This window comes from Aythya ferina (genome assembly GCF_964211825.1).
Source record: "Aythya ferina genome assembly, chromosome: 23".
In the NCBI taxonomy this organism is placed as follows: Eukaryota; Metazoa; Chordata; class Aves; order Anseriformes; family Anatidae; genus Aythya; species Aythya ferina.
Window position 1 is genome coordinate 4525266 of NC_140321.1, and position 25671 is coordinate 4550936.

Genomic DNA, 25671 nt, shown 5'->3' on the forward strand with positions numbered 1-25671 from the left:
GGCGGGGGGGTTGCTCTAGCTTGGGAGGAGGGTTTTCTCTTTAAAGCGAGTTTGCTAACCTGGAGGAAGAGGCAGCATGAAAGTTTTGCTTCCCTTTTCTTACTTCTCTTAATTTAACTGAAGTTGATGACCTACAAATTTACTCCGAAATCCTTTTCAGCCCTGGTAAACTTCAACGGCTGCAGCGCGGTGCGGACGTGTCCGCAGTGAATCGCTGCCCTCTGCACCAGGCGTGGATTTTTCTGCTCTTTTGCAGTGAGGGCGTTCACAAAGCTGCTCTCATTCCCTTGTGATGTTACGGTGGCAGTCGTGGTGAAGAGCACTGATCCAGAGCCTCCCTTTGCAAGGCAGGCCAGCGTGATCCTGCTGCCTTCTTCATTCCCTCCTGGTATTCATGTCTGGTTGGAGGTCTTGGTAGGAGGCTGGAGTGGGGGAAGTCCTTTATTCCGGCACTCTTCCTCCCTCCTCTCCCAAGGGCATCTTAGCTACAAGTGGAAAGTTCCCTGCAGGTTCCTTTTTTTTTGTTTCTGCCCCGAAGAGTCATCGTCATTATTTATGGACCCAAACGATGACTTCAAAACTATTTTCAGTGCGATGTACATTAAATTTTTAGGTGTGCAGCGTACTTTCTTTTCAGTGAGGACAAAGTATAGCTGATTACAAAAGAGGTTAAGTTCTGTCAGCAGGGGACTTCTGAAGTCTGAACTCATCCCTAGTAGCTCTGTGCTTGTTTTTTAACCAGTTCCCCCATGAGTGTCTCCTTTTTCCCTATTGTCTTCCTCTGTGCCACCCTTCTGCAGGCTGGGCAAGCGTGAGCAGGACTGGAGGTGGTGAGTTGTGGACCTGGCGAGAGTATCAGCGATCCGTTTGGAAAAGGTTTCATCTCTACTGGTCTTGCTCTGCTTTATTTTTGGGAAGTAGAGCCCCAACCTGCATGGGGGAGAGCTGGGGTTGCTCTTGGGTTGCTCGTGGTCTGACCTGAGCACCCTGCTCGATTCCCAGTTGGAGAAGGAGGTCGAGATGCTCATCTTGCAGTGCTTGAAGGTCCACGAGGAGGAGGGTAGAGCTCTGAGAGCAGACATGAGTGGGAATTAAACCAGAGGTTGCCTTAATTGTTTGGTCTTACACAGGGGAGCAACATCGGTGCAGCCGAACAAGGCCCAAACCAAAGCTGCCTGCTGAATTTTGCTCGTTCAACATCTTCAAACTTGTCACAGGATAAGCGAGGACTATCTAATGGTGTATTAATTTGGTCATTGGGGTGCGTTAATGAACAGCTACAACAAGCTTATGCAAATTTATGTGAAATTAGAGGATTGGCATTATCAGGCAAGACATCAGGGCGATTCCGTGTTATTAGCTTGACATTGAAACAGCTTGTGAAGGAGCTTCACAACTTCTGCAGCGCAAGGAGGGTAAAGTAGCTCGTACTGTTAGCACAGCCTGTCCTGGGGGCTCTGTGAAGGCAGCTGGAACAAAAAAAGGCATTAAAATTGCTGATGCTTAATGGTAAAGGAAGTAGGTAAATTATTAGAAACTTGATGTCTAGGGAAAAAAAAAAAAGGTTGCAGTGGATATGAATGAAATGCCTTTGGTTATTTTTCTTGTTTGATCTAGTTGAGTTAAGCCAGCGGCTCGCTCTTACGGCCAGTGTAGAAGTGCTCCGTCATGGTGCGTGTGAGTTAATCTTTATCCATGTTTTTGAAAGAGAAATGGAAATAGCTAACGCTGGAAATCACCTGGCTTATTCGGAAATGAACTTCTGGGAAAGTAGGCTTCATACACAGCAGGGAACCGGCTTCCTTGAAGTCCAGGGCTCGCTCTCAGGGAAGCGATGGGGTTCCCAGCCCGTGTGGGATTGCGGGGTTTCTTTAGCTACTGGGATTTGGAGCGTATGGAGAATTTTTTTCCCCTCGGGCCCTGTCTCTGTTGCACGTTCCAGTTCTGCGTTGTCACTTCTTACACCTGAGTTGGCAGTAAAAGTAGTGAAAAGTTTTTTATAGGCACAGCTCAAGGATTTTCAAGAGAAAGTTGGCGAGCCGGTGGCACTGAGCAGTGGGCTGTGGGTACCCAGAGCCAAACCTTTCACAAAGGCCTGGAAGGATGCGGCTGCGCTTGGTGGATGGTCTGTGAGATGAGGACAGTAGTTCAAAGCACCAGCTTGGGAAGATCGCCGGGGCCAGCTCGCGTGTTGCTGCTTCTGCCCTAACCCTGCTGGCACCTGGGTGGCTCCGCTCGGCACGGGGCTGGTGGTGGCAGGGGGAGGATGGCACGCCCGTTGAGTCGGTACCTCTGGTTGCTGTTGTCTTGCTTATGGCATCCGATGTAAGTGCAGTGCCTCACTGTCTCCTTCTCCTTCTCTTTTGCAGGCTGTCCTCAGGAGAGGCAGTGGGAGGCAGTGGAGCTGGCCTCGGCACCGGGAGAGGCTGGACTTCCCGTCTCTCTGTGCTGAATGGCTGCGATGGCGCCCGCTCTCACTGACGCAGCAGCTGAAGCTCACCACATCCGATTCAAGCTGGCTCCCCCGTCCTCCACCTTGTCGCCTGGCAGTGCCGAGAGCAACGGCAACGCCAACAACATCCTCCTGGCTGCCAACGGCACCAAAAGGAAAGCCATTGCTCCAGAGGATCCCAGTTTAGATTTCCGAAACAACCCCACGAAGGAAGAGCTGGGCAAGCTGCAGCCGCTAGTGGCCTCTTATCTCTGCTCGGATGTTACATCTGTTCCTTCAAAAGAGCCTCTGAAGCTGCAAGGAGTCTTCAACAAGCAGACAGTCCTTAAATCTCACTCTCTATTATCTCAGTCCTTCTTGAAAACAAGCGATCTGTTGGGGAGGCAACCGGTGTTGGAATTTACTTTGGAGAATCTAAAAACAATGAGTACTAATAGCCAGCCACCTCTCCCGCAAGCGCCTGTGAACGGCTTGGCCAAGAAATTGGCCAAAAGTACCAATTCAGACCATGAAAACTCGAGTGCTCTGAATGGTGGGAAGTGTGCTCCTCCTGCCGCTGCCCTCCAGGGCGTTGACTATAACGCAGGGGGTTCCGAATCAGGGGATTTGAAGACCGGGTTGACCAATTGCACTCTTCCACACCGAAGCCTTGATGCCGAGCACACGACTCCGTTTAGCAATAATAGCACTGCAAACAAATCTTCCCTTAATTCCATGGAGCAGCAGCGGGTGCTCGAGGGTGGCAGTGGGGAGAGCAGGTTGCCCGGTGCTGCTGGCCACTCAGACTTCGGGAGCGGTAAGTCGGAGGAGCAGAAACCTTCTCTGCTGGCCGGTTACCACAGTGCTCTCGACTCCGAGATGAGGACGAGGGCATTGCTGCGACGGCAGGCAGACATCGAGAACCGGGCTCGCAGGCTGCAGAAGCGCTTGCAAGTGGTGCAGGCGAAGCAGGTGGAGAGGCACATCCAGCAGCAGTTGGGTGGCTTCTTGGAGAAAACTCTGAGCAAGCTTCCAACCTTGGACCCCCTGAGGCATCGGAGCCAGTTGATGTTGACCAGAAAGGCAGAAGCAGCTTTGAGGAAAGCTGCAAGCGAGACAGTTACTTCAGAAGGCCTAAGCAGCTTCTTGAAGAGCGATTCGATATCGGAAGAACTGGAGAGATTCACGGCCAGTGGTATGGCCAACTTGAGATCCAGCGAACAAGCGTTTGACTCGGATGTCACTGACAGCAGCTCGGGAGGAGAGTCTGACGTCGAAGAGGAGGAACTGACCAAAGCAGACCCAGAACAACCCCACGTACCACTGTAAGTAGCAGTCGTGCTTTGCCTTACCGCTGGCAGGGGGGAGAGCAAGGGGAAAGGTGGCAGATGGAGAATCTGGATTTTGTAGGAACACCTTTCTCTTCTGATGGGCTTAGATCAAAGAAATAATTGTTAAAATCAGTGTGGTGTGATCTGTGGCACACTTCTAGCTCAGGCAGCGCATGGAGCGCTGAAGTTAAAATCCTCCATGCGTCCTGCAGTCCTTGGTGTTCCTTCAGAGCAGCAAGTCCTGGAAAGAGGCTGGCTGGAGCAGCTCAGGCATGCTGCAGGTACAAACCTGAAATACTATGAGCAGTTCTCTCTGCTCTCTTGCTTATGTGTTGGCCCTGTCCCCGAAATGAAATATTTGTCTTTTTACAATGGGGACCTTTGTTGTAAACCAGTTATGTAAAGTAAGGCCAGCCTGAATCTTCACTGACTGCAGACTGGTGATGGTTTTTTATTTATTTCTTATATTTTTTGGTTAAACTGCCTGGGGGTAAAAAAGAAAAAATAAATCTTAAAGGATTTGGGCTGAGTGGCAGTAGAAGTGTAAAGTGAGTGTGTCGTCTTCCTTAACCTCTGGGAAGTCACTGTTGGGAATTTTCTTATTATTTGTGATGAGTTGCATTAGATGATGACAGCGGCTAATAGGTTGCTAACTGTATCCTGTTTGCCAAAGTCTTAGCTGTCAACTTGTGTGTGGAGGAGGAAAACCCGCATCAAGGAAAACGGTCTTGAGACAGGTCAAGGAACAAGGGAAACTTTTCTCCCAAAGAAAAGCATCTGTCCTGGGATGGCTTATCAGGGTAGTTTTGAACAAATCTCTTAAAAGGCCGCGTTGTGTGTTTGGGCTGTGTGAAATGTTGCTTGCCTCAGCAGATCGGTTCCATCCCGGTTGACCCTCGGGCTGAAGCACAGACGGAAAGCTCTGCACGGCCACGGTGCTCCTCCCTGGCTGGGGACGCTGTTGGCATACCCGCGCTGTTCTGGGTTTGTGCAGGTAGCTGTGGAGAACTGGCTGGATGTATTTTGATTCCTGTTGTCCAAAGTCACGTTTATGGCCGGTCAAGTGCCGTGACATAAATCTCACTGAAGTAGGCAGGTGGACACGGACAGCGTGCGTACTTGGTACCTTGGAGCCTCCCACAGAAAACACGCTCACATGATAAGAGCTAATAAACATGTATATTGCGGCTCTCAGGCATTAAATTCCAGCTGAATTTCACATTGTTTTTGGGATGTTAGCATTAGGTGAATTTCTGTATGTGAAGTCTTTAACTCTAGATGAGTTCAGCGCGGAGCTAGCAGCTGGGCATGTGATCTGTGCTGGTTGGGCACAGGCTTTTGGCCCTGGTGCTGGTAGCAAAGAGTTGGGTAACTTCATTCCCGTTGTATAACATCCCCAAACTTACTGTGTTGGGATTAGTAGTGAAGTTGAATTCAGAAGCATTGTAGCTCTTATTGGAGGTGGCACTTGACACTATTGTCTGTCCAAAGCAATATTAAATTTTCCACGTTGCGGGTTTCGTAGGTTCCCGTGTCGTCGAGCAAAGTGAAATCCCTGTGCCGCTCATCGCAATCCCCAGAGGAAGTGCGGTATTCAGAGACACGACGCGTGAAATTCTTTGCTGACTTTTCTGCCCTTTCTGTTAGTCATGCCTTGCCATTCCCCGGCCTCCCGAGTACTCGTTAAAAGCCAAAGATTTGTAAAGCCAATAAAAAGAATGATCCTTCTGTTGTCTGCTGTTTCAGAAGCCGCTGTGTACGCACAGTGGCATCTAGGCCAGGCCCACCAAGCCTAGTTTAAAGTTTACGCCTCTGGGGATTTACTAATTGCTCTTTCCAGCATCGACCGTCCTGTTGGTGCGAGCGCTTTGACGTTGGGTCTCATGAGCTCTGGTGCTGCTGAGGCTGAATGCGCGTTTGTGCTCCTTACCCAAACTCCTGGAGTCGAGCTCAGGAGCTGGTGCACGCGGCTGAACATCCGCGAGCAGCGCGGTGGCAGGAGGGGGAAGAGCTGCCTTGGGCCAGCTGCTTGTACAGAGGCGTTCTTTGGTGTTTGTGCGAGCGCAGAAGGGCAGAGGCTTGTCGCAGGCTTGCTCAAGTACAGCTGGGTTTTGCAGCTTGAAGAATTTATTTATTATTGGGAAGACTTTTATTGTATTCATAATTTCAGCAGGGAGACGGAGTATGGTAATGGGTGCGAAAACTTTGCCTGATCCCCCAGCCGGGTTCCCGTGGTTGGGTATTGTTTCTGGCTGCTCCTTCCTTCTCCCAAGGACTCGCTTGCTGCCTTCTCGCTCCCTAGCGAGAGTGACTCTTCAAATTCTGACTCTTCAAATCCTGCGTCTGGCTGGCAGCGAGCGGCCGAGTCGCCGCCCGCCTCTGGGACCGAAGTAGAAGCATGCGAAAGAAACAAAGACCTGTTTACATCATGCTGAGATAAGAGCTGACCTTTGAGTTTTTCTGGCACGGTGGCATTCCAGAATCACTATCTGGTCAAGGACAGACTTGAAGCATTTGCGCTGCTCAGGCCTGGTCTTGGCTGTAGAGGCAGCGTCTCGGCGGAGATCGCAGCTCCCCGTAGCAGTAGGCGCACACCAGGACTCGCTGGGTCCTCCTAAAGCTCCCTGCTGCCTGGGAAGGCGCTGCCATTGGAGCAGATAACCAGGCCAGCGTGTAATGCATAAACAAAGCAGGGAGGTATTCGTTACACCTTCTTTTTTGGGAAGCCCTGCCAGCTATGGGCTTGGTTTAATGAGCTGCTCTTGGCTCCCATGCGGCTAACGTGGAACCAAGTGCGCGCGGGCTGGGCCGGCTCTTGGTGCGCAGCTGCAGACTTCCCTGGCTCAAGGACCCCCCCGCTGCCTTCATTTGCCCTCAGATTAACCATAAGCAGCGATTTGCTTCACAGCTAAGAGCCTCAGAGGTGTTGCTTCAGAAGCGTGCTTGGTGGTGGGGATGGGAGCAGCGGGCGCAGTGCCTCGCTTCGTGGTGGCACAGCCAGGTTGGAGCCTCCCCTGTCGACAACTGCTCTTATTTTTGACCGTAGGCAGCAGCCTCCTGCCTCTTCGAAACCTGTGGGGCTTTGAAAGGGCCCAAACTGCTGTCAGAGCGATAGGATCGGGGGCTGCTGATTGTGAAAGGTGCCTTGGAGCCTGGCGCACGGATTCCCCCCGGCGCTGGAGGGCCGCTGGTGGGGGCTCTGGCTTGTGCAATCGAGCGAGGGTTTAGCGAGTTACCCAAGCCCTGGTATTTCTGCCGCCCTGTGCTCGTGGCTGTAAGAGTGGGAAATGTTTCACGTGCACGTGTATCCGTAGGAGCTGCCTTCCTCGGTCTGGCTGGTTTCTTTGACTGCCTTGCGTTTGGCTGTGGGGTGGTTTCCTCAGGAGCCGACAGCTATTTCTGGCTGATGAGTTACCTGCGCCGAGCACGATGCGGTCATCAGCCGGGAAGTGATGTGGGAGGCAGCCTCTGCTCCCCAAATTCGGCCTGAGAATCGCAGGAACATTCTGAAAAGGTACTGGAAACAAATATTTAATGGCAACTTGGCTTTTTTTTTTTAGTTCGGATTTCTTACCTGGAGTGTCTGCTGGGAGGGAGGCCAAGTTTTAGGGACTGGCTTCTCAATGCCACCTCCTCCAGGGGCCAGGCAGTGCCGTGCCTTGGGTCGGGGCTGTTCCGACGCCTCTGGCCGCGATGCCGTAGCACGCTTTGTAATTATCCCCTGTGCTGGTGGGAAATCCGAGCACCTTCTGCACTGCAGTGTTGCAGTGAATCATTCCCCAGCCTGGGAGCTTGTGTGCTGGCTCCTCCCTCGTGCTGTGTCGCGTCACCCTGCCTGCAGCTCGGGATTGCTGGACCCGGAGTAGTGCTGAAGGTTTTTCGCTAATAAATGCTTTTTGTCAGTACCGATTTCAAAGCCCCGCGTTGGAGAGGAATGCCTGTGGTGCTTGCATTAGGGGTCGTTGGAGGGGCAGGTGCAGTCGGTGCATCAGAGGGCTGAGGAATGAGAATTTAGAAATTCAGATTTTTCTCCCTGGATTTTATTTTTCAATTGAGAGTGCGAGAAGGTAGCCTCGAGGGCTATTAAAGAACGTTTCTCATGGCGGTGACTTCACGGAGCAGCAATTTGGGTGGCAGATCCCCCTCTGCAGAGACCAAGGACACTTTTCCTGCTGGTCTCCAGCATGTTTCACTTGCTCTGATCTATGCAGAGCAATCATAAAACTCTCTCTACTCTTTATGATTATTTTTTTTCAGTTACCTGCTCGTGTTTTTGTGGTGTTTTTCTTGTTCTTGACCTCGTTGTGTTCGTAGGTACGGACTGCAGCACAGTTCCTGACCTTCTGGTTCTCAGCAGCGTATGAACATCTGTACATATCACACCCAAATTGCTTGTGACCGCGCCTGCTGCTGGCCAAGGGTGATGCCCCTCAAACATCTTTTGCTTGGGAAGGGAGCGAAAGAGCAAATCCTGAGCACGTGCTCGCTCTGCGTGTGAAAGCAGAATAGCAGGGAGCAGTTCATTGTTCAAAACTGCTTAATCAGGTATCCCCAGTAAGTAGGACACTGTGCGAGTCCCTCTTGCTTTTAAGAAAAGAGGGCAAATGAGAACGCTGCTTGAAAAAGATCTTAAGGAAAGGGAGTGCTGCTGCTGCTGCTGGAAACACGGTCAGAGCACGCCATGCCGAGGTGCAGGGGATGCCCAGCGAGCTGCTCCGGGCTTTTTGTTCCAGCCTGGTCCCCACGCAGACCTCCCTGGAGTACACACGGGAGCTTGGGTGTCCTACCAGGTCCTCCTGTTGTCATCTGCAGAGCTTCGTTAAGGTCATTTAGGCTTTCACCCCGCAATGAGTTTGTTTCACTCCATCTCCCTGGGCTGAAGTCGCGGCTGTGTCAGAGGGGACCCAAGCAGGAGGGTATCGGTGCTGGGTCACAGTCAGGGTGCTGTGCTGCAGGAAAACCTTCCCATCCAGGTGGCTGAGCGCCGACAGAGCTGCTTCCTCCAGGGCTGGTGCTGCCGCCTGCCCTACAAACCCTCCCCTGCCTCTCCCATGGGTGCCTGCCCTGGGTGCTGCTGGGTGGCTGCGCGGAGCAGCAGCACGTGGGTGTGCATCACCCGTCTGCTACATCACCCATCTCCTTCAGCTCTTTTCCCCTTGCTGGGTCACATTTCTGCCGGATTTTAGGCTGTGGGGCTGTGCTGGGCTCGTGTTTGAAGTAAGGTGGAGGGCTGGGGATGATTTGGGGTCTGGCGCTACCTGGAAGTCACACCTTGTCCTTACAGCCCTGCCCCAGGGGGACAGCCAGGAGGAACGAATGGGCTCTCGCTCAGGTATTTCAGGACTTGTGGGTGATGCTTTAGAGAGGTTTGGATAAACATTCACTTTACTTTGCGTTGGGAAAAGTTTGTCACAGCATCCGAATAGCAGCAAAACGTCTGTGGACGTGGGTTGGCATTTCGGGACGGGTGCGGTGGCTTGCCTGCTGCCCCGCAGCCTCACACCCAATTGCAGTTAGCGTTTTAGCAAGGAAAGGGGCCCTGCTTAGAGCTGATCCCTGATACTAAAGCCTTACGCACCGGTCTGGGGGATGGGAAAAAGGTTCCCATGTTGTTACCCCGGCATCTGGAAGCGGCTCAGAGCCGCGTTTTTGTTCTGCCGCTGCCGATACAAGCTGCAAAGTGACTCTGCCTGACACAAGAAGTGGAGGAGCAGCAAACGTGGGCTTCCTTACAGAGCCTGGAAAGGTGCGCCTCGCAGATGTGCTTCTCTTCCTGCAGGATTTTGGTTTTCATTATGCTGTAACGTTGCCTTTTTTTTTTTTTTTTCCCCCTCCTTTGTTCTCCGTTCCAGCAGATACGTTCTGGTTGCGCTCGCTCGGCAGCAGCGCTGCGCTCGGCTTCCAGCTGGGGGAAAAATGTTTTCCTTGCTGCACTGGCACTACCCCAACAGCTTTTTCCACAGAGCGTGTTTTGGGCACACCCTGGCCGTGGTGCATTTTGCAAGTGTCTTGTTTCAAAGGCTCGGAGAACTGGATGGCTTTGCTGGGCCATCCGCGGGAGAAACCCCTGGAGGCGAAAGGGAACTTAACAAAAAAAAAATAATAATAAAAAAAAAAATGACTTAGGTATTAGCTGCTGAATGAAAGAAAGGACTTAAAAATACAAATGGATGAAGGCACCTGCACTGACCTGGAATTCAGCCGGGAAGCAGAAGCAATCTTGAATTGCAGTCGAGTGCTGGAGTTGCCCTGTCTGTCCCCAGAGCCAGGTGGGTCCTGAGCTGGAGCTGGGTCACTGCTGCGCCCAGAGCTGTCCCCAACGCCCTCTGCTCACAGCTCTGGGTGTTCGGAAGACTTGCTGATGCGCTGGTCGCTGATGAAATCAAATGGTTTGCTCGAGTCACATCCAGCTCCTTTTTCCCCCGACCTTCCCTGTGGCGAGGCTGCTTTTTGGACCACCCGCTCCAGCTCTGCCCCCACGCTGAACAAGCTCCTTCTGGGCAGGGTACTGGGCACGGCCACGCAGAGCCAAGGCTTTTGGTGCCTGGGATGTGTTTGCAGAGCGTGCACAGCACCTCAGGAGCAGCAGAGGGGATGCCCTGCTGGAAAAAACACTTGAAAAGGAGCTGCTGAAAACCTGTGTTGCTGAGAGCTTAGATTGCCCCTCAGCTTCCCCAAAAAAAGAGGCATCAACCTCTGCTGCAAGCGGGTCCCACTGCAGGTGCCTACAGCCCGTAGCCCCCCAGCTTTGTGCCAAACCCCTCGTGCCCCTGGGAGGGTGCAGGCTGGTAGCTGTGATCCTGCTGAAGGATAGCTGATGAAGAGGAGCCGCTCGGCAGCGGGCTCTTTCCCCCCATACTTAGCTGCAGGGCGAGCTGTTCCTGGCTCGTGGTGGCAGAGCGGGGCTGGGAACACCTCGTGATGCTTCTGCTGGCGGCACGGAGTAATTCGTGCTGCCCTGCGAAGGAGGCAATTGGTATCACAGCTGAAAAAAGGTAAATCCAGCTCAGGCCTACGCACATCCAGGGGAATCCTAAGACTTTGTGCTGTCAGGCCAGTAAAAATCTTGTGTCTTTTAACCAGTATAATGATACTTCCAGAGATACGTGTCCAGTTATGCTTCCCTTATTGATTTGAACACCCTCCTCCAGTAAAGGATGGAAACTGAATGGTGCCAGAATTTGATCATACAAAATCAGATCAAATTTACCAGCAAGTTTGGAACAGGAGAATAACTGGTGTTAAATCCAAGTCTTATTCTTGATTTGGCATAATTATCGGTAATAGTTACTTCTGAGCAAGCATAGTAAAAGCACCAGGAATGTAAAGAGAAATATATATGAACAAAACCCCAGACTTCTGTATGCTGTCACTACTAGTGACATGGCAGTGTAACTACAGGGTTTGTGTCACCCCTCGCTGACACGGAGGGGCAGGCAGGGAGCAGCCCTTGGCACCTCGCTGCGGACGGCCCTGCGGCTCCAGGTGTCCCTGTCCAGTTCTCAGATGCTTTTGGGACTCGATGAACTTAAAAAGTGCCCCCAGCAGACGCCGGGGGTGACCTGTGAAACGTCACATCACTCGGCTGCCTGCTTAATGAAATATTCACTAAATGAAAGTGGTGCAAAAGCAGCAGCACCCGTCGGTGCTCCGATGGTGGCTTTTAAACGAGGCTCAAAACATTCGGTCCTCGACTTCGCAAAGGGGGAGGTGAGGAGGAGCAAGGTATTCCTCATGCAGCAGGGATTTGGGCTCGGATTTGTGACATTTTCGCAGTTGCCATAGTAACACATAATGATGTTGTGAGGAGTGTTGCAGGGTTTTTATTTCTATAAGGCAGGACTGTAAAATATTAATGGGAGGCGGCGTGAATCGGAGGGAAGTCGGGTGGTGTTTTCTGGTGGGAGCAGGAAAAACGAGGCTAGGTGGGAGATGGTGGTTTAACTTACGGTCCTGAGCCATCAGCCTTGTGTAGATAAAACTTTCCCAGGCTAGAGAACAGAAAATAAGAGCTTCAGTTTTCTTGGGAGTGTTTGCCATGAAGTCCTTCCTCTCTGGTACCGGAGGTGAAGCTCTGGAAGCATTTTGCTATCAATCATTTTCCAAGCCCGGGCAAAAACTATCTTATCTCACGAGTAGTTCTGAACCCAGCCCGTGTGCAGTTGGAACTCGTTTTCTTTTTATGATACTTGGTTAAATATTGGGAGCTGTTGGCCCCTTTGTGTGCCCGGATTTTTCTTTGAGCTCGGTTGGGTTAAAAATGGGACGGCTCCGTTTGGAAGGCTTTGTGGCAGGGGAGCTGATGTGGCTTTCCAGGCAATCTTCATTTAGCAAATTCCCCGGTGGCTCCCACTTAATGACCGATATTGAGCTTTTGCTGCTTCAGGGCTGCTGCTGTTACACTGCGTTTTCAAATCCAATCCACTCTTGGGTAAGAAGTGCTGCTTTTTTATGTAGATTTAATAGACAGAAGTCACAAAAATGGAAAAAAAATGGTTTTTGGAGGAAAAAGGGTTCAGAGAGGGGTGCCTGTGCAGACGTTTGAGGGGCTGTGGATGTGAGCTGTGCGTTGCAGCCCCCGCAGCCGTCCCAGCCCAGCGTTTCTGCCCACTTCTTGGCAAGCAGCAGCAGCGGAGGGCAGCCAAAGGCGCTGCGGTTCAGGTGACCTTGCAGTGAAATCACCTGTAGGAACCCAGCAAGAAGCAATTCCTGCCGTCCGGGTCGGCTGAAACACCAGCGCGCAACCGTCTCACTTCCGTGTGTCTTATCTGTGGCTTTCTATCGGGTTAGATATTGAACCTTTCCATTAAGTTAGGCATTAAGTCTTCCAGCCTCTGGCCTCGCTCAGGGTGCTCGTGTGTTGGGTGTCTGAGGGGATGGATTATGTGCCCACTGGCTTCCAGCTCTGCTAGAGCCTCACATCTTGCATCCAGGGGGAGAATATTTGTTCATTTTTAGCAGCCCTTCCCATTTCCAGGCTGGGACGGCAGCGTAAATAAAAACGGCAGCAGCGAAGTCTGCCTATTTTTGTGTGAATTGGAGCCCTGCTCCATGTGACTTCTGCTATTCCAGCGCTGGCTATTTCAGAAAAAGGAAAAAAAAAAAAAAAAAAAAAAAGAAAAAAGAGACAATTAGCCTTCTGTGGGTGTGCATTTTGAATGCAGAACACTTGCGGGGCTCTTGCTCCATGTATGCAACATTTTGTGGCGTTGGCTCTTGACTGTGTCAGACGAAAACAAGAAAAGAATTCTCCCCGCTCCTGCTCTGCTGTGGGCAGCTCCTCTGCCATTTGCAGGGTTTGCTGAATGTCAGAGGGAAGATGCTGCTTCTCCTGACACAGCAGAAAATAATTTGAAGAAACTACAGCATCGTTAGGAAGTCTTTCGAGGCGTTGGCTGCTTTTTCTATTTCAGGGCAGATAAACCCAATGCAGGTTAATTTTTGAGTATTATTCCAGTGCACGCACGTGACTGCCGTCTTTTTGATTTTTTCCAGAGGTTTGTCATTCAGGCGTCGGTCAAAGCCCTGCCTTTTAAATGAAATAACTCAATCTGTTTGAGTTGTAGCCAGCCACTTAAAGAAAATCCTTCGGTGTGATGATTCATATTGAGCCTGAGGACAGCTTTCCATATCCAGCCCTCCAGCTCGCTCCCCTGCACCACCCCCCTCTCCCTGCCTCTGGAAATGGGCAGGGAGCCCAAACCAACTTAACTCCTTGTTACTTAAACCTATTTTCATTGAGTGATTCTTGTCGAAAATCTTACCTGAAAGCCTTGACTGACACCGCCTTGTGTGTTGGATCTTAGCCTGGCTTACCAGGTATGTCACTCCACTTTCTTTCAAGCTGCTTTTTTTTTTTGTGAACATTCCCACTTCTCCCACCCCTTACGGGCTGCAGGGAGATGTCTCCAGCTGCAGCACTGAGGTACGTGGCTGCTCTTCTGGGGGAATATCTGACTTGCCAAACGCGCCCTCGTGGCTCTCCTCTCTCTCCTGAGCAAGCTGTCCTCTTGCATTACCATCCAGCTCCCCGTGGTAAAGGCCTTCTGGTTATCCGTGCAGGTAATCCTCCTGTGGTGTGGCTGCCGAAGCAGCATCGCTTTTCAGAATCGTGACCTCTGCGGGGGGAAAGGAAAGCTTTCGTAACCCACCCGAGTTGCCATGGCACAGACCTGCCGTATTTTTCCCGCTGTTCCCAGCCGTGCTCTGGTTATGTTAAATGTCTGAAACCGAACGCCAGGCTGGGAACAGGTAAGCCCCGAGCAGATTAAGCTGCTCTGCAAATGGACTCGCTTACTCTGCCTGCCTTCGTGTGCTAGAGCGAGTGAGCTGTGCGCTAGGGCTGCAGCACTCTCGGGTGATGAATTCAAAGAAAAGGGCTTGGTTAAACCTTCCGGTGGCTGTATGAAGAACCACTGAAAGTGCTCAGTTCTTGCTGGCACACCGAGTGTCTCTGGCCTTCTTTCATTCTCCCTGTGGGCAGCATCTGCGTGTTTGCTGCCTCCTCCTCTTCACCCTTGGGTAGCCCCTGCAGCCGCTTCATCGGGGCTGGTGTCCCCCCTGCAGGAGCTGGTGGCCGAGTGATGGAAGCCGCACAGCCCTCGGGGTTCCCTCCTCTTCCCATCCTTCCCACAGCTCGGAGCGATGGGATCCGACAACTCCTCAGCGACCCAGCTCCTAGAGATGATAAAATGCGTGCAAGACTTGAGTTTCTTGAGTGCTGCCGTGCGTGCAAAGGCTCCGGTATAAATTCCCCGAAGCTTTTAGTGGTGATGGGCGCGTCGAGGAACGGCTGCAAGGCTTCAGCACCGGGAAGGTCACCTCTGCAGTCGTGTAGCACCAGATCTCAAATCTCATAGCACCAACAAAGTGCTCCCAGTAATGAGTGCGCTGCTGCCCAGCCATTCGGTGAATCCACCCCAGGAATCCTCTGGTTGCTGCCTTGCTCTGATGTTGCAGCATTCCTCAAAATCACTTTCATCTCGTTCTTGTCTGCTCGTTTCCAGCCTTCTGCACCCAGAGCACTTGGCTGTGTCAAATGCTTGCCTTATATAACTGAAACTTTTTGTCCCCCTCCCTTTGGAGCTTTCTAGGAGGAGTTTTTCCTGCTCTGATGTAGGTGTTTGACTCTCTCAACTTGTCAAACTGGCGTATAAGGGAATTTTCCCATTCTGGGGCTTGCTTACTGGAAAAATATTTGTTTTTGCTGAAGTTTATTAGGCTTGGGAGGAAATTGTCTAATCTCCCTCCCCTTTTGAGAGACTGAAAATAAAAAATTTCTAAGAATATCCAACCCTGGTGGAGCCTTCCTTCCCATAAGCTTTATTTTATTAATTATTTTTTTTTTTTGGCGGTGTAAGAGATTGCCCGGAGCCATAAAGTGAGTTTGCTGCTTATTGTCTGGAGATTGGGGATTTTGGTCGGACGGGAAATACGGGGACGTGCCCGTGCCTGTGCGGGCTGCCCTTGAGAAGTGCTGACCGGGTACAAACGGGAGCGCTCCCTGCAGTAACAGAGCTCCCGTGCCTCTCGCTTCAGTTCTGAGCATAACTCGCCCAAAAGCACCTCGCTCTGCTTCTCCGGCTGATGCCCGCCTAGATAAAGGAGGTTCTGAGAATTGGCGATTATCGACTTAGCAGGGCTTACGCTGGTGTTGTTATTTTCCCCGGTGCAGTGGAGCAAGCGGGCAGCACCCCTCCTCTGCCACCGCGAACAGCAGCAGCTGCCTGATTTCCTCCAGGATTAGCGTCTCCGTCGTACCTATGATCGGTTTTTGACACGCATGGGGACAGAGAGCTGTGCAGAGAAGGGTCTCCTCTCCCTTCCCAAAAACGTCTTAGAGAATGTAAGAAAACCAAGAAATGATCTCACTTTGATTAAAAAAAAAAGGAGCACATCTTGTAGCTGCCTGTGAGCTTAGCACTGGCTGGGACCAGTTTTAGACTCCTTACACTTAAGGCAGGAGATCAGATGACAATTTCAGAGGGAAAATGTCCCTTTGTGCCCAGATCTGGCTCTTTTTAGGTTAAAACACCCTGCTGCCGCTAGCATTTGCTGTAGCACCACAGCCCTTGACCGGGGTGCTGGGGCACAGCGGCTGCACGGCCGCTCTGGGTCCTGCTCCGCTCTGCTCCAGATACAGCCACAATAAAACATCGTCCTGTGTCCTCCAGAGCCAGGAGTCCTCGAGGTCTGGGGAGGGGAAAACGTGTAATAGCTTGGGTAATAGTTTGGCTTTCAGACCCTTTGGACCCTTGGAGGCTGTGTAGTCATTTTGCAGCCATCGCTCTTTGTTTCTGACACAATTCGTTTTGTCTTGGCTTTTGTTGGGAAATGCTTGGCTTCGGGCTTCTTGAATGCGTTTGAAAAAGGACCATGTGTGTCAGGCTTCCTTCTGACACGTCCAAACAACGCTGACGTGAGGCAGGGGAGCGGGGTCCTGGAGCAGCGAGGCTCAGGTTCGGCCCCGTAACTCGCCCTGATGGCCAACGAGAGCCTCTTGGGCACCGGGCCTGGGACTGAATTTGCCGTCAGCCCGTCAGCATTGTTTGCAGCAGATTTTGGAAGCCTCAGTAGAAGGAGAGTCTGTGTTCTCTTCTGTTTTGTATGAACTTCTTTAGATTTTTGTCTAGCGTTAAGGTCTGGAGGATGACAGTAATGCAAACTATTTTCATGTGCTGCCTTTGCTCGTAGATTGCTCGGCTGAATGTTGCCGCAGCTTAATTTTTTGGCTCCTGTCCTGGCTTCCAGGCATGTGAGTGTGACATGCTTTGCTTTTGCTTGGAAAGAAATTAAAAAGCATTGAGCCTTCGCTCTTACTGAAAAGTGCAACTCTTGTAAGGTCGCCTCTGTAAGGTACGTAGGGCTCCATTCGCTCCTTCTTCCCCAAAAGCCTGGAAAAAGCCCTCCTGACCCAAACACTTCCAAACTCTTCGGACAGATGGGTCTGGCTTTTTTTTTATTTATTAACTGGGGAGGGTCGGGGTAATGATGGGAGCTCTGCCTCTCGTACGAGGTGTTTCAGTGCTGCCAATCACAACATTGTCTAAAAATATCCCGTCTTCGAGAAGAATCTCCTCTTGCAAATCGGAGCCCGATATTAAATAACGTTGTGTTGATTGCAGGGCATCCACGTTAAAGCAACAGGCCAGTGCTCAGGGCTAATGTAGGTGCGTGTGAATGCACGGCTTGCTTTTACTCCTCTCCTAACTATTAAATTGCTGGGTATTTCCTACAGCCTTTACACAGGATACAAATAAAATTAGTCTGAACTTGAGATCCTTCAAAAAACTCGGCAAGGACTTGGACTGCAAGCTCGGGCTGCAGGGGGTTTCACTCAGGAGGTGGAACCAGGCTTTTTCTGTGCCAAAACCTTTGCTTGGTGCCTGGTGTTTTGGCATGGACTAAACATTATCTCGTCTTTTTTCTAGAGTCCCGAAGTAGGGAGTGTGTCTTGGCTGAACCTGGTTGAAAGGGTTGGGCACGAGCTATCCAAGCAAAACAAATTTCTGGTGGAGCTGCCAACGGCGTGTGTGACTTCAACCACTTTTTGGGGAGGGAGAATGACAGGGGGTGGAAATACGTTGTGCCCGTAGCCGCTCATTTCCCAGGGTGGCTCCGAGCAACACGGGTGGAATGGCAGGATAACAGCCTCTCATCTTTGAACCGTTACAGATAAGGAAGGACTGAATTATTTTAGGCCAGAAGCTGGGCCTCGGCGTGTTCTGTCCTCCCTAGGTTTGGTGCCGTGGCCGCAGCTCCCTGCCCTCGCTCCGGCGCTGGAGGCAGGGCCTCCCCTGTTTGCATTAACAACAGGGAGCAGCAGCAAACCTGCCACGTCTGCGGGATAGCGACCCGCATTGTCCTTGACGAGGGAGGATCCTTCCAGCCGTTCACCTTGCCAGCAAGAAAGCAGTTTTCTTTTTTTCTTTTTTTTTTTTTTTTAGGAGCAGCTGAGTTGTTTGAAAGCAGCGCACAGTTCAGTGACGCCAGAGGAGAATGCACTTTGCGGATGGGAAGTGCTGCTTAATTGCTTAAGACGGCAATTTATTCTTTCAGGCTGTGGAATTTGTCTACTTGAAAACCAGAGATGTGGCTGGGAACTCATTATTTCGGGCTCTTTCTGGCTGCCTGGATGCAGTGGAAAGCATCTTGCGTTTGCCGAGCGAAACGCTGAATCTTTGTGTCTAAATGAGAAGAAATTAATACTTCTGTGTATCTTTTTACGTAGTATCAGAAGCCTTCTGCCTTTTTGCAGGATTGTGTTAATCGTTAGCAGCTTAATGAGTTGAAGTGCTGTAGCCACACGGAGATGTGTAAACAGACCCACAAAGAGGATTCAGGTAGCGCTGGGGTCAGGAATGGGCTGCAGGAACCCGGAGCTGCAGGAAAAAATGCACCTGGCAGTAAGTTTACCGAGCTGCAGTTGAGTCGGACTGCTGGAAAGTAAAAATAGTCCTGTTTTCCCCTGCACGTGTTTACATACAATCCTTTTTTTAGCTGTTTGTGTTGTTTTTTTCAACTGTAGGGAATTCTGAACGACTTGTATGGGATTTATAGGGACCTATGAAAGCCTTGAAAGACGTCTAAGCATCTTACTGTGTGTATGCACTCAGTGCGTGTGGTATAGCAGAAAGGTTTTACAGAAGTTTCTGAGTTTACTGTTGTCCCAGCAGTTTACCCTTGAGGCCCTTGCCCCGATCTCCTCACCTACAGAAATAGTTCAGTGGCAGAAAGGAGGGGATCCGAAGTCCCTTCTAATTCCAGGAGAATATAACCTCATTAACGCAGCTTTGGGGAAGGGCAGGAAGCGAGGTGTTTGTAATAGGTGAAAGCAGGAGTATTTTGAGGATTTGAGCACCAAATCTTTGTGTGCATGGATACTTCCTCGTAGTACAGCCACAAAAACATCTCCTGTTTTATTCCTTCACATCCCCAATCTGGTCTTGTTCTTTCTCTTCGTGTCCATTGCTCAGAGGAGGGGGTTATGTTGGACTGTGGCCGTGTTCCTGTAGCCTTCCTTGTGCTTTAAAAGACCAGAGGAAAGCTGATGAGGAAGCTGTGCTCTTCGTGGTAGGTTTCATTCCTGTTTGTTAGGGGCTGGTTTAAATTTTCAAACTGGAGGTTTCACATCTCGGCTAAAACTTGTTAGAACTTTGTGGGTAAGAGTAAGCAAAACACGTAAATGTGGCTGACTTCTCGGTTTGTTTGGGAGCCTGCTGGAGGAGTTAGGTTGTCTCTTGTGAAGTTCTGGCAAGCGTTCCTTATTTGTAACTCGCAGCTTTCAGAAATTTAGAGGTTTTCCTTCGCCGTCACTTCTGGTAAGTGCTGCTGGCAGATCCGGCGCGGTGCAAAGCGCAGCCCTGCCGTAGCTCGGTGTGTTGGCATCTCACCTGAGCCACCTTCCCCTTCACCTCACCTCTAACTGGAGTCGAAGACAGACCTGAGAGCCCCCACCCCTCAAAATAGGGAAAAAAAAAACAAAACACAAAAAACCATGCAGCATAACTTGCCTAGCAAGGGGTGCATCTGTGTGAATTTGGTTTTTGCAGCATTTTGCGCACAGGCCTGGAGATCGTTTGCACAGGTCTGAGAAATTCTTGGGAACTTGCAATCTTCTCCAGGAAGATTTGAAATCTGAAGCTCCTCAATAAGCAGAGGACAGCCTATCAGCTCCGCTTCGAGTGGAATTAAGGGGTTGCAGATTCTTATTAAACCAAACTGCCTGCAGTTAGCAGCTTGTCGAGGACTTCATTTATAACACAGAACACTTCTTGCAGCTCCTTAGTGAATTCTGGTTGTATCTCGAGGGACATAAATCACGAGTTCTTTGTCTTCGTGTGAAGGTCAAAGAAGTCTGGAGCACTCTGTATCAGTCTGGCTGGCTTGGAGGGGAAAGCTTTTCTCAAAGCCTCCAACTACTGCTTTTTCCCCATATTGTGGGCCTTATTCTTTATTTTTTTCCCCACCTCCTCCCCTCCAGATTGGAGCCTGAAATATTTGGGGGTGTACATCGAAACAGAAGAGGGTCCATAGCCTGTGTGTCTCCAGCTGCAGCTGTAACAAGCGTGCCAGTTGCCCGAGCTCCTCCAGGGTGAGGCTTTTGCAGCCAGTTAGCAGGAATAGCTGGCGTGGTAAAGTAAAATAAGTAAAATAAGTATTGATAACTCCTGACCGAAGCCCAAGTGGGCTTTGCAGTGTTTTATTCGTTCCATGGAGAACTAAAGGGAAAATGCTGCCCTGGGAGGTGGGCTTCACATACAAAACGTAACTAAAGACCCTCTTGTAACCCGTCCCCGGCGAACACGGAGTATCTCTGCTGGTTGTGTACCTGTGTTTACAGCAGGGTGAGAAAGCAGCGAGCGTGGTGGCCTCTGGAGCATCATTCATGGTGTTGTCACCTTCCTTTGGCCTCGTGACGCTGGGTGAGGCTCGCGTGGCCACCTCTGCTGCCCTCGGTGCCAGTTCCTCCAGTCCTAGCAGGTGTCTCCGAAAATACGTGCCAGTGTTTTCTGTCCTCTGGTGAGGAGCAGTGTTCCTTCGGTGCTCTTTGGAGAAGGGAGGCCAGCCAAATTGAGTCCTGCTACACGGCACCACATCCCTCCTTGCTCAGAAGCTGTGTATGCTTCAAAACAGATCACCCAAACTGCAGCTCTGAGCTTTTTTATTGCGATCACCGAGCTGCGTGCCACTCGGTAACGTGTCCTGCTAAAATTGTCTGCTTTCTGAATCCCTTTTCTATCACTGCTCTGATGCTTGAGATGGAACTAGGTGTCTTTGTTTGTTTTCTGTGTCCTTTTGGGAGTCATACCAATCAAAAAATGATGCGGTCGTCGCTCTTCTCAGTCTCAGGTGCCACCTCTGCCAAATATCCGTGCCCGAACTTCGGGGAAAAAGGCGCTTGGAGACCGGACCTTTCCTAAATTCCCGGGAGACCAAAGCGAAGATGTCAACGAGAATAAATGCTCCTTGTCAAAATGGGAGTTAATAAAACTGCTGCACGGCTGGTGTTTTCTGGAAGGTTGATGATTTACCCATTGCTGTGCCTGGGAATCACCGAATCTGCTGCAGTCGGTGGTTGCGAAAGCGCAGGGTGTGCTGCGCGTGGGAAGCTGTGGGAGGAGGCTGGCAGCGGAGCATTTCGTGAAGTTTTTATTACAGGTCCTTGGAGACAGAATTCCTGGAAGGTGTAACAAAACACCCGGTCCCTCCGCAGCAGTTGGGTTTCCATGGGGGGGTTTGTGCATGTGGATCCTCCCCAGCTCCCTTCTTCACAGCGGGAGTTTCCCACGCAGCTGGGAAGCGTGCGGTGCGCTGGGCTGCTGCATTTCAGTGGCAATGCCTTTAGTTTCAACAGCCCCGTCCCCAAAACCCAAACCTCCAAAGAATTCACAGCATGGAGTAGGCTCCTTGATGCCAGTGGTTGTCTCTGGTTTCTCTCTTGAAGAAGAAAGACGGGGAGGTCGCTACAGCTGAGGATGCTCGGTCCAAACACATTCTTGCTGCCAGCTCCTCGCACAGCTGAGCGTGCAGCTTTCCCGTTGTGCTTTCAGGTGACACCTTTTTCATTTACCACCTTGCAGTCCAAATTCTCGGACTGTTTGGTCATTGAAACAACTTGGGTACATGTATGAAATCTTTGTCAAATTTTAGCTGCTTTTGCCCTTCCTTTCCCATCATGATGGCTCTTGTGTGCTGCGCAGGGCACAGCTGAACGGACCAAAAGACATTTCCTTGAGCCAGTGTCGGAAAGGAAAGCCTGTGGATGAGGAGGTGTGTGTGGGGTTAATGCTGGGGTTGATCAGATGTGAGTTTCCTCCCCGAATTTGGGGCTGGAGGCCCTCGGAGCCCAATTACATGCAAAGAGCAGGGAATTGTAGAGCAGCAGCGAGCCTGTCCCGGTGCTCCTCCTCTCCTCTGGTGCTCGTGCTGCTTTCTGAGAGTGTCGTGAACTCCGTGGTTTGCGCTCTTGTAGGAAAATCTCTCGAGTGAGTCTTAAATCAAGCGTACGTGGCTAATTTAAAACACCCCTTAAACTTGTAGCGTGTGATTTCTGGGGGGGAAGAGCGTGCTCGGGCATACGGCGTGAATTTGTCTTCTGCAGGAAGCGCAGAGCACGTGATTTGGATGCTGCCATTGGGAAGATGATTTCATATGGCTGAAAGTGCTTGTGATCATTCTTAAAATTGCTTTTTATTTCCTGCTTGCGCCTTGCCAAAATCCCCTAAAGCGATGCGTTCGCTTTCTGCAGCGGGACTGGGACCTGTTGGGCAGAGCCAGCCCCCTGCTCGTTCTGCCGCGGTTACTCCGTGCGCACGGGGGCTTCCAAAAGCGGAGTAAATAGATTTTAAAAACAAAACAAATCAAAACAACAACTCAGCAACTCGGGGGAAAGAGGCTGCCAGAGTGCGGTGGAAGGAAAACGTTCGTGGGAGTCTTTTCATTCCTTTATTAGACCTCTGAGAACCTCGGTGGGGAAGAGACTTGATGATATCTGTGTTGGTCCCGTTGGGAAAAGACTTGGCTTCACAGCTTCTCCTCTCTAAACCACCAGTCTCCTGAAGCTGTTTTGTAGGGAATTGTTCTTGACCAGCCTTGTGAGCACCTGGATTAAGCCTGCTTTTTGTAGTGAAGGATGTATGGAAACGTATACAAGCTGTTGTGTTTTTTACTAGTGCACACCCTTTCCTCCTTTCCAGGAAAATTGGTGTTAGTGTCTCGGTAACAATTGCAGCTGTGGTTTATAGCCTCAGAGCCTGCTTATTTTTGTTGTAATTGTAAATATTTGAGCATCTTCTTGTTCTCATTAGGCTAAGGATGACTCCCTCTGTCAGTAGTAAAGGCTTGAATTACGGGCTTGGGATTCAGACGTGAAACGTTCGTGATCTGATTTATCTCACCCCGAGCTTGCAGCCTGCCAGCCGCTCTGCAGTAGCCGTGCGTGTTTGTGCCCTGGTGCGTTTTTGATTTCAGGATGAAGTTTATTAACTCTCTGCTTTGGGATGGGAGAGGGCAGGAGGCAGGCACCGTGCGTCAGGGAACGCCGTTCGTGCTCTGCCCTGCTCGATCTGTGCTGACTTGTTGGAGGGTGTGAGCTGTCCTGGCTCCAGCCCGTGCCACGGGATTTCAGACTTTCAAGTCGAGGTGGTGATGTGCAGGTACTGCTGTTTTCTTCTGTTAAATATAATCCTTCTCTTGAATGGATTAATAAATAAAGGCATTGGGCAATCGCACACATCTGCCTCTTGTCTTCCTGGCACAGATAAATCCTGCTGGTGGATTTTGTCCTCTGCTGTTCCGAGAAAGCTCAGCTTCTGCTCGGGAGGTGCCTGCGGTGCACGATTCCTCCTTTTGCAGTGTGAGGGTTGGAAGGGCTCCGAGCTGCCTTCCTGGGCGCTGTCTGAGAACTGGGTGTACGCTCAGAGGTTCTGTAACCAGCAAAATGCTTGTCAGCTAAAATCAGGCTTATGTCTTCTGTGCTAGGGTGTTTTAAGTTTAAACTTCAGGGACTGTTGTGTTGGGAATGTCGATGCACACCGGCAAAGCTAGCAGACCTTGTTCTAGTATATGTAATGTACATTATAATGTGGTGTGAGAGCTGAAGGGAGGTCACTGGACAGTGTCCCCTCGTGTTGGAGTACTTAAACTGAAGGCGCGCTCTGACGGATGGACTGCAGAAATTTTCCCTCTGGGGTCACGTTCCTCTGCTCCAGGTTTCCATCCGACAAGGATGCAGGATTTCCTTGGCCTGTTTTAGCGTGTCGCTCTTAGGATTCGTGCTCTGACTGCTGTACTGGTAGACTGAGGTGAGTTATAGGGTATTTGGGTAGCTCTGTAGCCACCGTGCGTGTTGCAGGCTGTGCTCAGCCCCCCACGGTGCTTGCTGCCTTCTCCACCTGCACCCGGGGTAGCACTGGCATTGCTCCCTGCCACGAAATGTGCAGGAGGAGGCCAGGGAGGTGTCACTGCACAAGTGGCCTGTGCTCCATCGCCCCGAGGTGCTCAGAGCAGTGCATCAGAGTCTGGGGACCAAGAAACAGCAGCAGGAGGGACAAGAGGTGTAACCCAGGCACGTGCTTTGCGTTAAGAGGAAGAAAAACATGAAGTCCTAGGAGCTTTGTCTTCACTTCTGACATGCGAGTACCACGTGATGTGCTACGAGAGCTGAAAGAAAATATTCTTTTGATTAAAAGAGTAAACTCAATTCCAGAAATTCCCTAAAAGCTTTTTCAGGTACAGGGAGGGAGACCTGGGCTCAGATGTGCCATTAAAGAAAACCTCCTTACTGTAGCTCTCCATCAAGCTGCAGTGCTGTTTGGCCAAGCTTGGAAATTCCTTGTCTGAATCTCATTTTAAAACTTGTTACACGTATAAATATTTATATAAATATTAAATATTTATATATTATATTCCTGCTTAAACCTTCTAGAGCTTTTCCAGTCTTCTATAGGGCATTTTTTTTCCCCTGAAGTTTCTCATGGTTGGTGTGTGGTGTCTGAGCGTGGAGGTCAGAGAAACTTCATAGGCCGTGAAGTTGAGGCTCTTCGAGATCTGCAGGTATCCTACAGGAAGAAATGGCCTTTCTGGATGGTTTCCTGCCATTCAAGAATATTTTTGGTGTTACTTATCTAGTTTAAGGGTTGGAACTTGGCTTTCTGGATTCCTGTACCACGTCTACAAAAAGCAGATATCCGTGTAGCCGTGTACCAGCGAGCAGAGAGGCAAATTCAGAATGATCTCTAGCAGTGAAGCCTTAAACTTTCTCCTAGCTAGAGTTTGCTGAGGTTTGAGGGCAGGCTCCTGGCCGGCTGTAGCGTTACGTTGACTGCGAGCAAGTTGCAGGAGGGGCTGCCGAAGGGGGCCAAAAATCCCAGTTGAGGGTTTGATGGTTCTGGGTAGTGTAGGAGAACTTGAGACGCTTTTGGCTCTGACCCGCGTTACTGATGTGAGCAGAAACCCAGCGACCACATCGCAGCCTTGTGTTGGGGGAGCACCAAATTGGTTCATCTGGAAAGTCTCCGTGTCTTCACCTGGGTGGTAAGCAAAATAAGCACATAATTACCCCAAAAGCAGCTCTGGGGAGAGCTCCGGGGGCTGCCCCGCTCCTCTGCGCGTGGGGAAGGGGACGGTGTCAGGACGCTTCCCCGGGGAGGGAGGACCCGACACGGGTGCAAGTCCTTGAAACATTCCTGGCTCCCTCGGCATTGCAGCAGGGCTTGAAAAACCTTCGTCTTTGTGCTTTTGCGAGCGAGTTATTGTTGCTTCCTTTCGTTCTCGTAGCAGAACAGGTGGCCTTATTCTTCGGTGTCTTGGCAGATTTCCTCTGAAGCCTTATTTCAGGGAGTTGAAAGAGGAAGAGGGCACGGGGCGCTTTTTGAAGCCTCATTCACCGCGGACCATATTCCCACCAGCGTCGTGAAGCCTGGAATAGTTCCTCCAGGATTCTTGGCTGCTTTGAAGCAATTATGGTTCCTCGATCTTGAAGCGGGGGACGTTGGCCTACAAAAGAAGAATGCGGCGAGGAGAAGCATTGAAATGGAGAAAGGAGGATCGGGGGCTTTATTCGCTGCCCCGGGATTTGCCCACTTTGTCTCAAGACACGCAGAGGTTTTGCAGGAGCTTGTGAAGGCCTGGAAGGATGAAAATAACCAGGGTCAGCACTCTCCATCTCAGAGTAGTAGGTGGCTGAGCAGAACGGCTGCATAATGAAGTTTGACAGTTGTTAACCCTCTCCTTCCCCCCCACCTTCCTTTTTGTCCTCCTTTTTCTGTACCTTTGAGCCAAGCCTGGCCCGAAGTGCCTGGGGAGCGGATGCAGGGAGGTTCGCTGCCGAAACAGATAACGCTTTTTCTGGTTTTCTGTGTTTTCTGTAACAACAGCTGAAAATGGGCGCAGCCTGTTCTTTTCCTG

The 25671-nt window shown here is 50.7% G+C and overlaps 1 protein-coding gene across 9 annotated transcripts in view; it reads left to right on the plus strand.

Annotated features, from left to right (window-relative positions):
* Nucleotides 1-25671, plus strand: part of KANSL1 (KAT8 regulatory NSL complex subunit 1) — a 91765-nt gene that overhangs the window by 16239 nt on the left and 49855 nt on the right. For all 9 annotated transcript variants that reach the window (XM_084496206.1, XM_084496212.1, XM_084496213.1 and 6 more), the window contains one exon: nucleotides 2370-3756. In XM_084496206.1, coding sequence (XP_084352332.1) covers nucleotides 2453-3756 — 1304 coding nt within the window. In that variant the 5' untranslated portion in view covers nucleotides 2370-2452. The remainder of the gene's footprint in view (nucleotides 1-2369; nucleotides 3757-25671) is intronic.